A 14341-nucleotide genomic window follows, 5' to 3' on the forward strand; every position below is an offset into this window, starting at 1 on the left:
TCGGCCAACAAGAGAGCAGCTCGAAACATCGATCGCATGTGTGGGTGAGTGCTTGGCTTTTCTTCTGATGTGGACCATGTTCTGAACAGGGTTAGATTTTAGAACTGCTAAAGAGTGTTGAAACGCCTTTAGGTTTGGTAGTTTGCGCAGTTGTTTTGGAAGTAGCCGACACTCGGAGCGATCATGGACCTACAAAAGCTGCAGAAACCAGAACTGTTGCTATTGCGTGAGGAATTGGGAATTGATACAAGTGGTTTGGAACGAAAACCCTTGTTTTAAAAGGCAATCACTGATTTGGGAACCGATGATGAGGAGCTCAGTGCAGCATGGAACCTCATCGGACAAAAAAAGTGGAGGAACAGAGTATGTGCTTGCCAATCGCGAACGTGGTCATCGAGGGCCCTTTCGGCGAGTTAACAACCGAGGCTGCCTTTTCAGGAAAGCTTCCTAAGTGCTATTCGTATTTGTTTTCCAACAAATCTGACGTGCTGCTGCGAAAGAGGGGAATCCTTTTCGGAGACACAGTTGTGCAAGCCTTAACACGTTCAAAGGCGTGAGAACTAGCTACACTGCTCATTCCAGAAAATTCCACAGCGGAGGAAACGGCAGTTAAAACAGTGGTCGATGCGGAAGATAGCGGGTCAGAAAACTTTGAGAGCGAGGCATCTCAAATAAGTCAACTTGAAAGTGAGCTTGATGAGACGCGGAATGAGGACGTTCTTGAGGGTAACCTCTTGCCGCCAGTGTCTAGTAATCTCACGAGACTTCTAAGTGGAACCCGAGAGGACTTAGCTATGGAGCAAGCCAATGATCCCAAGATACAGGAGGTAAGGGAGCGCCACCGCGCCACTAAGACAGCAAAGAATATTTTTTTCGAGATGAGAAAGGGAGTGCTGTATCGCTTATTCAAAGATAAGCGCGGCATAGAGCGGGACCAATTAGTCGTTCCCCAAAAGTACCGCGAAGACTTACTGCGACTTTCCCATGGCAGCTCGTGGTCATGTCACCTTGAAATAAGGAAAATAAAGCAGAGGCTGTTGCAAGAATACTATTGGCCTGGATGTTTTAAGGACACGGAAAATTTTGTACGGTCATGCGACACGTGCCAGTGGGTTGGAAAGGCGCAAGATAAGTGGAAAGCTCCGATGGTGTTAGTACCAATCATTTTCGAGCGGTTTCACCGGTTAGTAATAGATGTAGTTGGGCCACTTCCTGTGACAGAGTCAGGGTACCGTTATATCCTCCCCATGTTATGCCCAGCCACAAAGTTTCCAGAGGCTGTTCCGCTGCACGAGGTGACGTCCGAGAGTGTAGTGTATTCGCTGCTGTCAGTGTTTGCACGAGTTGGATTCCCTTCCGAGGTCCAAAGTGATCAGGGTAGCGTTTTCACAAGTGTCCTCACCACCTCATTTCTCGAGCGATGCAGCATTAAGGTAGTGCACAGCTCGATCCACCATCCGCAGAGCAACAGCGTAGAAAGATGGCATTCTGTTCTCAAACGCGTCCTGAGGGGACTGTGCTATGAAAACAAGCGCGAATGGGATACCTGCCTGCCTGCAGCACTTTTCGCTTTGCGGTCAGTGCCGCACGAATCCACTGGATTTAGCCCAGCCGAGTTGGTGTACGGAAGGTCACTGCGCTAACCTTTGCGAATGGTGCGCGAAGCCTGGGAGGGGCGCGGAGAAGACCCAACAGTAGTAGAATTCATTCTGAACCTCCTGAATCGCTTACATAACACTAAAGAACTCGTTGAGGCCAGCATGAAGTCAGCCCAGGCTCGTTCCAAAGTGTACTATAATAAGTCAGCCCGTTGTCATTCGGTTGTCATTCAGTTGTCATTGGCGGTTGTCATTCGCACTGACGCACTTCAAGCAGTACGTCTGCTCCGACGTGTCAGCCGCTGCCCTAAAATTTGCCAGGACATCCACCAGCTTGCAGCGCGCATCCCACAATCAATACGCATTGAGTGGGTCCCACGGGATCTGCTGCCGTCCCAAAGTCAAGCTGATTTTGCAACCCGCCTCGTGAACCAAGACGCATTAATCTCACGGCTTCTCGAAGTCGACGACGCTACCCTCCTTTTGTCAAGAAAGGAGCACCTCCGGCGCCGCACACGTGCACTTATCCCTCCATGTGCGATATCCCTTCCCCGCGGTCTCACCCGTGCAGAGGAGGTTGCGCTTAGGAGGATCCGGGTCGGTGTTGCCCTTACACCAGCTGTAACTAGGACGTCGTCATACTACCAACACTTATATCCTCGCCCAGGATGCCCGATCTGTAAAAACGAAGATGTCGAGGCCGACATCCACCACTTTCTGTGGGACTGCCCAGCACTCAAGCCAACACGAATCCGGCACCTGAGCATAGCTGGCCTTTCAGCAACCAATCCTGCCTCATACGTCACTTGGACGCAGGGACCTCATCATCGCTCACTTCTGGACTTCATAAAATCAGCCAACCTTTTTCCATTCATTTAATCATTTATTCATCCTTCATCTCATACCCTACTGATGCCCTGAGGCAATAAATATCGACTAAAAAAAATAAGTCAGCCCGTCAAAGGACGTTTCGTATCGGGGACCAGGTGATGTTGCTGAGAGGTTCAAGGCAGGATAAGCTCGAAGTACAGTGGGAAGGACCTGCTGAAGTCGTTGCAAAGCTTTCTGACACTAACTACGCAGTGAAAATCACCGGTAGGCGTAAAGAAGTGCGCATTTATCAGTGCAATCTTATGAAGCCTTATGTGCAGAGGGAAGCCGTGGTAAAGCTAACGTTAAACCTTCCCGAGGAGATGGGTGACAAGCTCCTGAGCGTTGCTTTCTTCTCCGCTGAGTTGCCTCAGCGGAGAAGAAAGCAACGCTCAGGAGCTTCTCAAAAAGACGGAGCAGAGAGGAGAACTAAAGAAATATCAGCTGTCCGATCTGGGCGAGCTAATAACAGAGTTTGAGGCCTGCTTCGTTAACAGGCCAGGCAGGGCTGATTTGACTGAGCACGATATTGAGCTGACTTCAGACGTGCCAGTGCGATCAAGGTGCTACCGATTTTCTCCAAGGCAAAGAGAAATTCTGGATAGGGAAGTAACTCGCATGCTAGAATTGGGAGTAATAAAACTCTCGAAAAGCGATTACGCTTCGCCTATGACCTTGGTAGAAGCTCCAGGTAAAGACCCTAGGCCTGTGGTAGACTATCGAAAGCTAAATTCTCTCACCAGGGATCACGTGTATCCTATTCCGAATATCGAGGAGAGAGTAGAACAGGTCAGTCGAGCGGCCTATGTGACTATGCTGGACCTTACTCGAGGATACTGGCAAGTACCGCTCACTGAACGCGCCAGCAGATACGCGGCTTTCGTCACTCCGACGGGCAGCTACCAGCCAACAATGATGAGTTTCGGGCTCAAAAATGCTCCATTTTGTTTTTTCCGACTCATGGATAGGGTTTTAAAGGGGTGTGAAACATTCGCGGTGCCCTATTTAGATGACATTGCGGTTTTTTCCGACTCATGGGTGGACCATATGGTACATCTAAGAGCTGTACTGAGCCTTTTGCGTCAAGCTGGGCTAACCATAAAGGCCGAGAAATGTTGCCTGGCAAGGGCGACCGTGGACTACTTGGGTCACAATGTAGGTCAAGGTTTCAGGAAACCCAGCGAGATTAAGATTTCTGCGGTAGCAGACTACCCGCGGTCGAGCACGAAGATGGAAATTCGGGCATTCTTTGGGCTGACGGGATACTACAATCACTACATCCCTAACTATTCAGCTTTGGCTAGCCCCCTGACCGACGCTCTCCGCAGGACAGAACCGACAAATGTAGTCTGGGACGAACAAAAGGAAGCCTCCTTCTTAAACCTGAAGGCTGTGCTGATTAGCCGTCCGGTATTGCGAAAGGGACAATGCTGGGAGCAGTATTCGTGGCGCGGACGTACACTTGGATTTCTGAGAAGGAAATCCACTTGCCGGAACCAACATAGCGGATCTTTGCAGAAGAATCGAAATTTACCTCCTCGCCATTCCCAAGCTCTACCCGACAACAAGTGACCACTCCCGACGAAACAATATTGGACCAGTCAGTGCATCAAACCATCAGTGCAGTGATGTGTTCGATTGGTTGCCGATATCTGAGGGGTGTGCCCTGGAACTGATTGGTCAGCATCTTCAGAGAGGGGCTGGACATAGGGAATTTAAGGACGTTGCAGAGCACGAAATCACGCTATGAGCCCTGGGTAAACGGCGCATCCAGACGCTTCTTGCTATGAACTCTTAACGCTTACCATTTTGCTGATATACTCTTTTTTTTATGTAAATAAGTTTTCTCAAAGTGCCATTAAACCTGCTTGTATATATTTTACCAACTTCGGAGATTCAATCCTTCATCAACCCGGAGTCTCTGCACGCTACCAAGTGAAGGCCGCGTCGACTTAGTCCCAGCGTCACGACAGCGTTAATGGTTTCCATCTGCGGCTTCCCGTTGCGGATCCTCGTTCGCGTAAACACACTTTGCAATTCGCTTAATCATTAACCATTTATTTTATGTCAATATTACCTCCCGCATACTTATCAGCACACAGTCGTAAGCTACCACTTTATGTGAAAGTTCAGCTAACACAAATATAAGGGAACCCAAGCTCAAGTTTCACCAGCGACGGCAGCGCCGCATTCCTGGCGTGGTGGCGAAATGTGAAACGATGGGGCTTCGCCGGAGCAGACGCTCCGCTAGCTTCCTGTGCACGCGCGGCGATCGTGTTGCGCCTGGAGGTTACTTGGCGATACAAAAATGCTTCCGCTAATGGGAAACGGATGTACTAAGAAGCATTGTGTCATGGGAAGCCACAATAGTAGGCGAAGCACCAAAAGACGAGGCTCACGTGTGAAACTTTGCAGATTCCTTTGGAAGCGTGTCCGCAAGATCTGTTTTCCTACCGCATGACAGCGTTCTGAGAAGTCTCGCGTTCTTTGTGGAAACGAAAAGAGCCAATTTCCCATTTCTTGGTAAACTCAGAAATGTTGACAGTGAACAAAGACGGCTTGAAGAGGCATCAAAAAATTGCAGTGTTTTAACACCATGCATAAATAGTGAAGAGGATGCAAGATTATCCTGCTCTTCGCTCCCCGCGTGTCTATACTCCGTTTCATACATCAAGTGCAACACTACCAAAGCTACAGCTCTTGTTTGCGCTCTCCGCATCCGCGATAAAAAATAGTGCCTGCTCTCTACGAGAGAAAATAATAGCTGATTTATCTGCAAGCTTAATGCATTTTACATTTGCCATCAACTTTATAAAAAGCACCTTTTCTAGGGAAAAAAAGTGGGATTCGGCAAATTTGTATGTTTTTTTATGTCGTTTTTGCTCGTGCCGCGTTTTGCTGCCCCGCAACCTTGCCAGCTGTGCCACCAGATGGCGCTGGCTGTGCCCTCCGTGCTGCGCATCTCTTTTTGAGAAAATGGTTCTTTTGTGCGCATTTTTTCTATAACATCCGCTATGTGAAGATATCTAAGCATGCGAAGCATGTTATTGCAAACGTGTATGCTCGGAATAGAGCCCGTTTCAGCAGGAACCACTCACCTACAGAACGAGCGCGTAGTGATACGCCTCCTGTTTTTTTTCTTGCGGACTACTTGCGTAGCTTTCGCTGCGTTGCACCTGATGTATGAAACGGAGTATAGCTGTGCCGATTTTCTGTGCTCTCTCCCTGCTTTGTGAGTGCTCTGAAAGCAACCAAATCAACAGATGCGACTTCCGCGATCGAGATTGATGTGTGAATGTGCCCTAAGTGTCCACAGCTGCCTTTTCATTTATAGATTTACCAAGAAAACATCTAGGAACGAGGCCTTTTTTTTTTTTTCGGGGGTGGGGACGGCGTTGGAAAACATGCCTTGCTGAGGCGCTTTTACAAATTTTCGCAAATTGGCCAATAAGTGAACCAATTATCATATTATTATTATTATTATTATTATTATTATTATTATTATTATTATTATTATTATTATTATTATTATTATTATTATTATTATTATTAACGAAGATATGTCGGAAGTGCAGTACAAAAGTGATTTTGGTATGGCTTGACTGACACTACTCGTACGGAGCACCCCATTCGCGTCACAGGGTTCGTGAGTTCAAACCAAATATTATCATAAATGAAGCACAACCATTTAATAAGAACCGAAATAAAACAATATGCAGTACAAGCTTGGATTTCACCTGCCTTCCGAGCCAGCGAGCCGCTTACGTCGCGTGCAGCGCACGGAGCACGCATGTGCTTATGAGATTGGTAGCGTTCTTGTCTTTGAAGAAGCACCTCCTTTGGACTGTATACTTATTCTTCTACTGCAAGATTTCTTTGGTAATGCCGCAATAATAAAAAACAAACCCATATATAGATCGCATGCTACAGGCCAAAACGATGGTCAACGATAGGGCCCCTTTATTTCACAGTACCGATGATACTTTAGCAGTTTTTAAACATGTTATATACGACAATATACTTACATAGCGGACTTACCTCGAGATGCACTTCCTACGTTTTTGCTAACGTGGGACGCATTCGCAATCAATATTTACTCATCCCCGTCTGTTGTCTGCTCTACAGTACAGACGTGAATAATAAGCTACCCGCCTATAATTAGGTATCCTTCATGAAAATACGCGTCAGGTTGCCCAGTCAAGACGGAATGCAGGTGGCATGTCGCGGTGCGCCTGCGAGGGCGCGTCAAGGCGCGTGCTCGTGCGAGAGAAAGCGCACGGCGCACGCCGTGAAGGCAGCGAGCTGAGCCGGCAGCGTCCAGTGTGCGCCCGCGCAACAAAGCAGCGCGAGACGTCTGCACGTGCGCGGAAGCGAGCGAGTGAAAGGAGAAAACTTGCACGGGATGCCTAGGTGGTGCCGCTGCGTGTATCCCCAGTTTCTATTTTTCTGTCAGAAATGGCGCTCCCTGTCAGGAGCAGCAGCGCCGCTCGACGGTACTTTGGAAGCCTATACTAACGCGCCGGCGTGGCCAAGAAGGGCAACTCCGGGGGTTTTTTGACATTCGAATATTGTAGTGAAACTTTTACCACAGGTTCTTCTCTCCGTCCTGGCGCATTCTACAAAATTTGGGTGCCGTACGATAATCCGTTCAGGCGCAATACGGCTTTAAAATATGCCGTTTTCATGGCTTAAGTTGAGAGTATTTCTGCGGGCAACACTGAGTTTCTGACGTCACAAACAGTATACAGGCGTTAATGTCCACTTCCCGCGTGATTATGAAATTGTGAGGCTTATATTGAACTACCTCAGACATTTTATGCAGTGCGTCATGATTTCCATACTTTATTTTCACCATCCAACGCACGTACGAGTGTTTTTCTAATACTGAGTGTGACGTCACCGTTTCGTCAAATGTGACGTCGTTTCTGGCCGTGAAAGCAGTTTCGGTTTCGATTTGCTGTTTTTCTTTTTTAAAAATACTTGTAATTGGAATTTTGGAAAACGGTTTTTTGTGTTGGAGTCAGGACGTGCCGAGCAATGTAATTCAATTAAAAGCACAAAATGATGAAAAAACCACTGGAGTTGCCCTTTAACGTGTCTGGCTCAGCGTCTAACGGTGCCTGGTTCAATTCCAAATTCGGCCTCGAAGCAGCTACCCGACCTGGCAGCTCCGACCAACTAGACCGTGGCACGTGGTTTCGTGACGTCAGTCAATCCGACGACCACTCAGTGCCCGACCATGTCATCTGCCAACTATTGCCAGCCAGAGGCATGGTAGCGATTTTGAAGCGAAAGTTTCACTACGCCATGTATCAGACAAGATCAACCTGGGCGTCCGCTTGACCTTCAACGAGCCAGAAATCACAGTGCAGCTATAAAGCTTAAGCATGGTACATACCACTTGTGGTGAGCCCCTATTTCACCTTCGACCATGACCTTTGACGGCAGATACAACATCACGAGTTCCCTCTTACAGTTTGCGGCGTTCTAGACTCCGTAGTCTCGCCAATTTAATTGCTGCAAAACAATGTCTGTCCATGTCTAGACGTAAGCCAGAACAAAGCAAAATCAAGCAAAACGACGATTTCGGTTCGCCGAACTATATGCTTAGCAGGGTTAAACCTCAGCCAGTTTTTTTTTTTTTTTTTCGGCCTCAACGGCATATTTTCTGGAGAATGCTGCTTTAGACGCTGGCCCGTAAAATGTTTATTCTTCACGCTTGCAAAATAAGGGCAGGATGCGAAGTGAGCATATAACAGGAGCGGATCTAGGATATTTGTGGAGCAAGGTGGAGGCGTGATGCATATTTGGCATGCTTCTCGTGAAAGTAAGATCAAATGGACGAATTGCAGCGCCAAGATCTTCACGTATACTAGCTTACCAGTGAGGGAGCCGGTGCGGGCTCGTACGAGAAAACGGCCATCTAGTTAAGAACTTAAAAGCGTATTAAAGTGCTCGATTGAAACTCATTTCTGAGCGAAGTGAGCTGCTGCTACCCACATGAAGAACAGAACCAAGGAATACACCACAACGTAAAACAAATAATCAAAAACAAATGGAGAACACCAAAAATGAACGGTGGGGTTCCGTTCCGTAAGGAATAAATTGCACGCAAGAAAAAGGCAACCTTGACCAAACAGCGCATTGCGTGCGCGCTACTGCAAAGGAAGCGCCGAAATTTGGAGGCTAGAATAAACAAACTTCAAAAAAGTCAGAAAAGGCAGACTCCGAGCAGCCAGAGAAGAGCATGCGCCTAGAATGAAAAAGAAAAATTCGAAAGTGGTGGTGGCCAGACGCGTACGTGCGTCACGTAACCCAACATCCAAGCTGTTATCATGTGAACAGAACCAAGGGAAGATCGAAAAAACAAACCTCGCATCTGACGTTTTAGGACGCAGACAGCTGCATATTTCCCGACATGTTCTAACGCCGTCGAAGATCCCATATTTTACTTCCCAGCTGTCAGTGGCGTCGCGAGGGGGATGCGGGGGGTGCGGTCCGCACCGGGTACAGCGCTCAGGGGGGGTGGGGCAGCAGTTAGATGGAGGAAGGGGTGGAGGGCAAAATAAATTTTGTGGAAAGACACGAAAAGGCGTGCATTGGTAGAGACACTGAATGACAAGTGCGATCCCATCGTAGAACGAATTATTCTGTTGTGAGGAGCGCTTGAGAACACATTTCTTAGTTTATGCTAGAGACTCCACGCCATTTTAACGTTGGACCGGGCCTATGTACGTGCGTGTACCCGGCGCGGGAGTTGCGTGGCCCGCATGGAGCGTTTTTTGCACGCGAAAACGCGTCGCACGCCCGACGCCCGCGCCGGGGTCGACGATTTCACTCCCGCATGGTCAGCAGCCGAGCGGTGTTTATTTTATTTTATTTTTATTTTTTTGCCGCCCAGTTGCGCGACGCACGCGCCCCCGTGCGTCGAGGTCACGCACATCTTGTTTTCCCTGTCGCCGCGAGCTTCAAGTTGTGGTTCTTTCTTCTGGGTCAAATGTGTCAAGAAAACAGGCGCAGGCATCACTTCCAACAGCTATGGATATAAATACAGAATCAATAGCACATCTGAGGTCCGCTGGCAATGCTAGCAGCTCATAAACAACCTCCGAGCTCAGCGTAAACACTCGTGGCCCCAGCGGCCGGCCCACCTTCACCGAACTCTTCCTCCTGCAACAAATTTGTGCGACTGCGACTTGAAAATGCCATAGAACTGACCCATCGACAATGCGTCGAGGGCGCACTGTTCTCCGGAAGGGGCCCTTAACATAGAAAAGAAAAACACTGCACAATATCACACACCAACAAAACTGCTCGTCGCTTTGGCTAGCTAACCTAAAAAAAAAAGAAAAAAAAAAGGAAATGCACGGTGCCCAATGCCCGGACCTTGCTGTCGTCGCCTCGTGCGCGGAGCGACTGCGAAAGACTACATTGCTGCTCGGCCGTTTCGGCCAAGAAACCCGAAACCCTCGGCGCCGTCGGAGCGCCAAACCCGTCTTTGCGCTCTCGCGAGGTTGCTCGCAAGCGAGTATAGTGAACTAGAAAAGGTGTAGTGGGGCGAGGGAAGCGCCGCGCTAGCGGAGCGCGTGAAGCAGGCGGCGCGGAAATCTCGGGCCACCGCGCGGCGGCGCTGCTGCGCCTTTCACTTGGCAGCCTCCTCATACTCCGGAGCTCGCTGCGATAGGCGGCGGCTTGTTACACGGGGAGCGCGCTCTGCCTTGGCGTGCTTTTTCAGTGTGTCGTCCCCTGTTATGCTGTTTAACATAGGCGTAATTCCCCAAATCCCATTGTCAGAAGACAATTCAGTGTACCCCGTGACTTTCTCCAGGAAACAGGTAGGGGCCATCCACTGACCGTACGAGAAACGGAACACTTTGTGCGGCAATCTTAGCACGTGCACGCATCTGCGTAGGGTACGCGCGCTGGTTTCAACAAGATCGTCGTGGGCAAGCCTTTTTCCGTACGTTAATTCATATGCGTCTTGATGTCATCTCTGCTGCGCTGTGCAGCCCATGAAATTACGAGATGAGCAAACCTCGGCGGAGAAACTATTGTTTTGCTCCTGGATGTAGGACCGGCTACAGTGGAGTGAAGGATGCTCCGAAGTTATCATTATTCGGGGTTCCTGAAGACGAAGCAAGGCGCCGCACATGGCAGCGCAACTTGCACCGTGCGGACAAGCCCCTGGAAATGACGGATGCCGTGTGTGAGCTGCATTTTGAAGAGAAGTATATATTAAGAGACTATGTGCATGTCATCAACGGCAAAGAGGTGCGCATACCACGTGGCAAGCCATCTCTTTCACCAGATGCAGAACCAACAATTCTGCCCAACCTTCCCGCGTATCTCTCCAAAAAGCCCTCGCGCGAGAGGCCAACAAGAAAAAGAACGTCTTCGCAAGTGCCTAGCGACCTGTCGGCCAAGAGGCAATGCACACAAGGGGATATATCACCGATTACTACGTCCCAGAATGACGAAACAGCGGAGTTATGTGAGCCTCGCGAGAGTTATGCGTTTCAGCTAAGCGAAGTCCCTAAACCATCTGAGCTCTGGGCACTGCACAAGTTTTGGAACTACGATGGTGTTGCTTTCGTCCACGGCTCCCTCAACTGTGAAACACACGCTATCAGCATAGAGAAATCTGTGTTCATGAACTATGGAGACAGCCCAAGTACAGTGCTTTGCCGCACGTTTGTTCGCAAGACACTGATTTCCGAAAAGGTTTTAAGCTCACTGAGCGAAGGGGAGCAAGTGCTACAAGAAGCAGATTATTTGCAAATTTGTAAAGGCATGGGTAGATCAGAAGAGTTGGTCGGTGTGCCGCTCACAGAAAGACTCAAGCAGCAGATATGGGATGTAGATGGCCTTCTTGTGAGCACCAAATGCAACGGAACTGTACATGACAAAGGTGAGCCCTTGCATCAATGCACATTTTTTACTGGTCTAGCCAAATTCTTAATGAGCAACAGAGTTTAACTGATGCATATGTTAAAAAATTAGTTAATGAGGTTTAAAGTCAATATGGTTTATCTGTTTGTTGATATAAACAAACGCAGGTGTCACAATGTCAAGCAGTTATCGCTGTATCTAGAAAAGCCTATTTTTGAAAATTCTGGTTCACCTTCGCTGAAGTAGCCTTTACAGTTCATTGATATGATCTTATTGCATGTGCGGCATATCGCACTATTGCAGCTGCATGCCATTAAAATACAATAGAAGGATCAACTTAAAAAAAGCAATTGATAGCGGCCGGTGTTGCCAAGCAACGCGTAGAAATATATTTTTCTCTTGAATCTATCTACAGGCTCAACATGCATTCCATGCAAGTACCTGCGGAAGGCCCTATTGACACGAAAAAGCCATTTGAAGCGGAGGGTACAAAAGTGCACAGCTGCCACAAAGACCACAAAATTTCCACTTCTGAGCCAGAAAAATCGCCGCATTTCAACCAAGCTTCAAGGTCTAACAGCACGCCTGGAGGAAATGAGGGCCAAGAATGCAGTGATCGAAGAAGATGTGCTTGAAAAAAGCATCAGTTGCCTTCCACGAAAACAGCAGGCTAGTGTGCGGCAATGTTTTCAAGCAACAAAAACGTCAAGCAGGAGGGGTATGCGCTACAACCAGGAATGAATCCTAGAGTGCATTCTGATGAAGCTCAAAAGTCCCCGTTTGTACGAACACATACGAAAGCATGATATCCTTGTGCTACCAAGCAAGACTGCTATAAAAAAATATATGAGGTCATACCGGTCATCGTTGGGCTTTAGTGCGACGACAATGAATATTCTAAAGAAGAAGACATCGAGCATGTCAAATTTCCAAAGGCATGGGGGTCTACTAGCCGACGAGATCAAGCTGTCTGAGCACTTCAGCGTGACCTCGTCAGGAGAAGTTCACGGCTTCGTCGACCTTGGTACTTTTACAAAACCACAGGATAAACACCAACCGTGCGATCATGGTATGGTAATTATGTTTGTGCCCCTTGTAGGAAAATGGAGCCAAATTGTCGGTTTCTTCGCGACAAAAGGAAATGTAAAGGGCGATATTTTATTGAAGATGTTGATCGAAGCTGTTATTATTGTTGAGAACGCCGGACTTTTCGTAGATTACATAACGTGCGATGGGGTGGCCTGGAACCGAAAAATGTGGAGGCTTGCAGGGGTTGGTGCATCAGCAAAGAGTGTTACGTGCAAAGTGGATCATCCCGTTGACAGAGAGAGGAAGTTGCATTTCGTTTCGGACTTCCCTCATCTGATTAAGTGCTTACGAAATGGACTCCAGAGGGCTGACTTTATCGCCCCTGAAGGAAAGGTAATTCGGCACACTTGAAACTACGTATCGCTGTTTGTAATTGAGGAAAACTGCAATGTTGTTTTTGCATTTCTCTAGGTTTCAATGTGGCCTGTTCGAGAAGCATTCCGACGCGACTGCAGCGTGCGGACACTGAAAGTCATGCCTGGACTCACTGAAGCGCATACAGATCCCAACTGTTTTGAGAAAATGAGGGTTTCGTACGCCTTCCAACTTTTCGGGACAAACGTCCTGAGAGGAATGGCATTTTACAAGAAAGATATTGAAAGGAAATGCGGCTCCATCGAAGCTACGCAAGAATTCTTCACGTGAGATATACTACCCATGAATTACTGATTTGTCAGTCGGCATTAGCCTTGCATACAACGTTTGATTTGTGTTTATTTTTGTCTTCTTTTCAGGAAGATAAACAAACTGATAACGGCCATGACATCAAGGTTTCCTGCCGAAGCACTCAGGCCAGCATCTCCAACAGCTGCCATTCTTGTGGACTTTCTGGACTATCTTGACAAGTGGGAAGCTGGCACCTCTGGAAAATGAGGCTTTCTAAGCGATTCCACAGCGACTGGACTTAGAGTTACCCTTGCTAGCACGCTATCATTGCTGCAGTACTTGACAGAGGCGCTTCGATTTAAGTACCTAATGACTTCGCGTTTGAGTACAGACCCCGTGGAGCACTTGTTTGGAATAATCCGGCAGTCCAGTGGATGCAATTCCCATCCTTCTCCAGAGCAGTTCCTCATCACAGTGAACTGCCTATCATTTTATAACCTTGCTCGAAGCGTTGACGGGGCCAACACCACTCCAGAAGCGATAAGTGCCCTCCTGAACGTAAATGACAAGGAGCAAACTAAAACCCCAAAGACAGTCGATGAGCTTCTTGCTCAAGGTAAACTAGACCAGGCTGAGACTTCTCTCGTTAAGGTGCCACCTGCAAATGACCAACACTTGCCATTAGTGGTAGAAAAGAGTGACTCAAGACTTATTTATTATATGGCAGGGTACGTGGCCAGAAAATGTGTCTTGAAACTTAACTGTGCGTCTTGCAAAGACATTCTTCTCGTGGAACCAAATGAGGCAGCAGTGCACCATCTCCCATCCGAGTATACAAAACATTGTGACTGGGGCGGACTTTCATACCCCTCAAAAGATTTGTACTGCTTCGTCGCTGAATTGGAAAATTTATTTACAGAATGCTTCAGCACTGGAGAATTGCACGCCAACAGCATCTCCGACGTGATATCGCTTGTGAGGCAAACATTCATTCATTCTAATGCTGTTGGGTGCAGTGTACACAAGGAAGAGATTAGCATGAAGGTGGTCTCTTTCTATGTCCTTACTCGCTTGCACTTTCTCGTCAAAGGACTGAACAGCGAAAATAGCGCAAAGCGAAAAAGAGCTAAACTTGCTAAGCTGAGCAAGAGTGTGTAAAATTCGCGGCAGTCAGTTCCACCAATGCTGCTTTGCATTTTCTCGGAAATATTTTGCTTATTATTGCAAATAAAGCCATTTTGTATATATTTCCAACGCAATCAGACTTTTCACATGCCTAATGGGAGCTA

General features: G+C 47.8%; 1 protein-coding gene across 1 annotated transcript; it reads left to right on the top strand.

Annotated features, from left to right (window-relative positions):
- The first annotated feature begins 12668 nt into the window (after positions 1–12668).
- Positions 12669–13877, top strand: LOC146203253 (uncharacterized). Its single transcript, XM_084585441.1, has 2 exons — positions 12669–13087; positions 13181–13877. The coding sequence occupies exons 1-2, from the start codon at positions 12864–12866 to the stop codon at positions 13317–13319; spliced, it is 363 nt and encodes a 120-aa protein (XP_084441567.1). The 5' UTR covers positions 12669–12863; the 3' UTR covers positions 13320–13877.
- Positions 13878–14341: the final 464 nt, after the last annotated feature.

This window comes from Amblyomma maculatum, chromosome 1 (genome assembly GCF_055883805.1).
Source record: "Amblyomma maculatum isolate TAMU_Amacu chromosome 1, ASM5588380v1, whole genome shotgun sequence".
In the NCBI taxonomy this organism is placed as follows: Eukaryota; Metazoa; Arthropoda; class Arachnida; order Ixodida; family Ixodidae; genus Amblyomma; species Amblyomma maculatum.

What these genes read in the sequence shown, in the direction of transcription:
- LOC146203253 (XM_084585441.1), top strand. Translation starts at nt 12,864, where the DNA reads ATGTGGCCTGTTCGAGAAGCATTCCGACGCGACTGCAGCGTGCGGACA. An exon ending in GCTACGCAAGAATTCTTCAC is followed by an intron (nt 13,088 to 13,180) that starts GTGAGATATACT and finishes TCTTCTTTTCAG; the next exon opens with GAAGATAAACAAACTGATAA.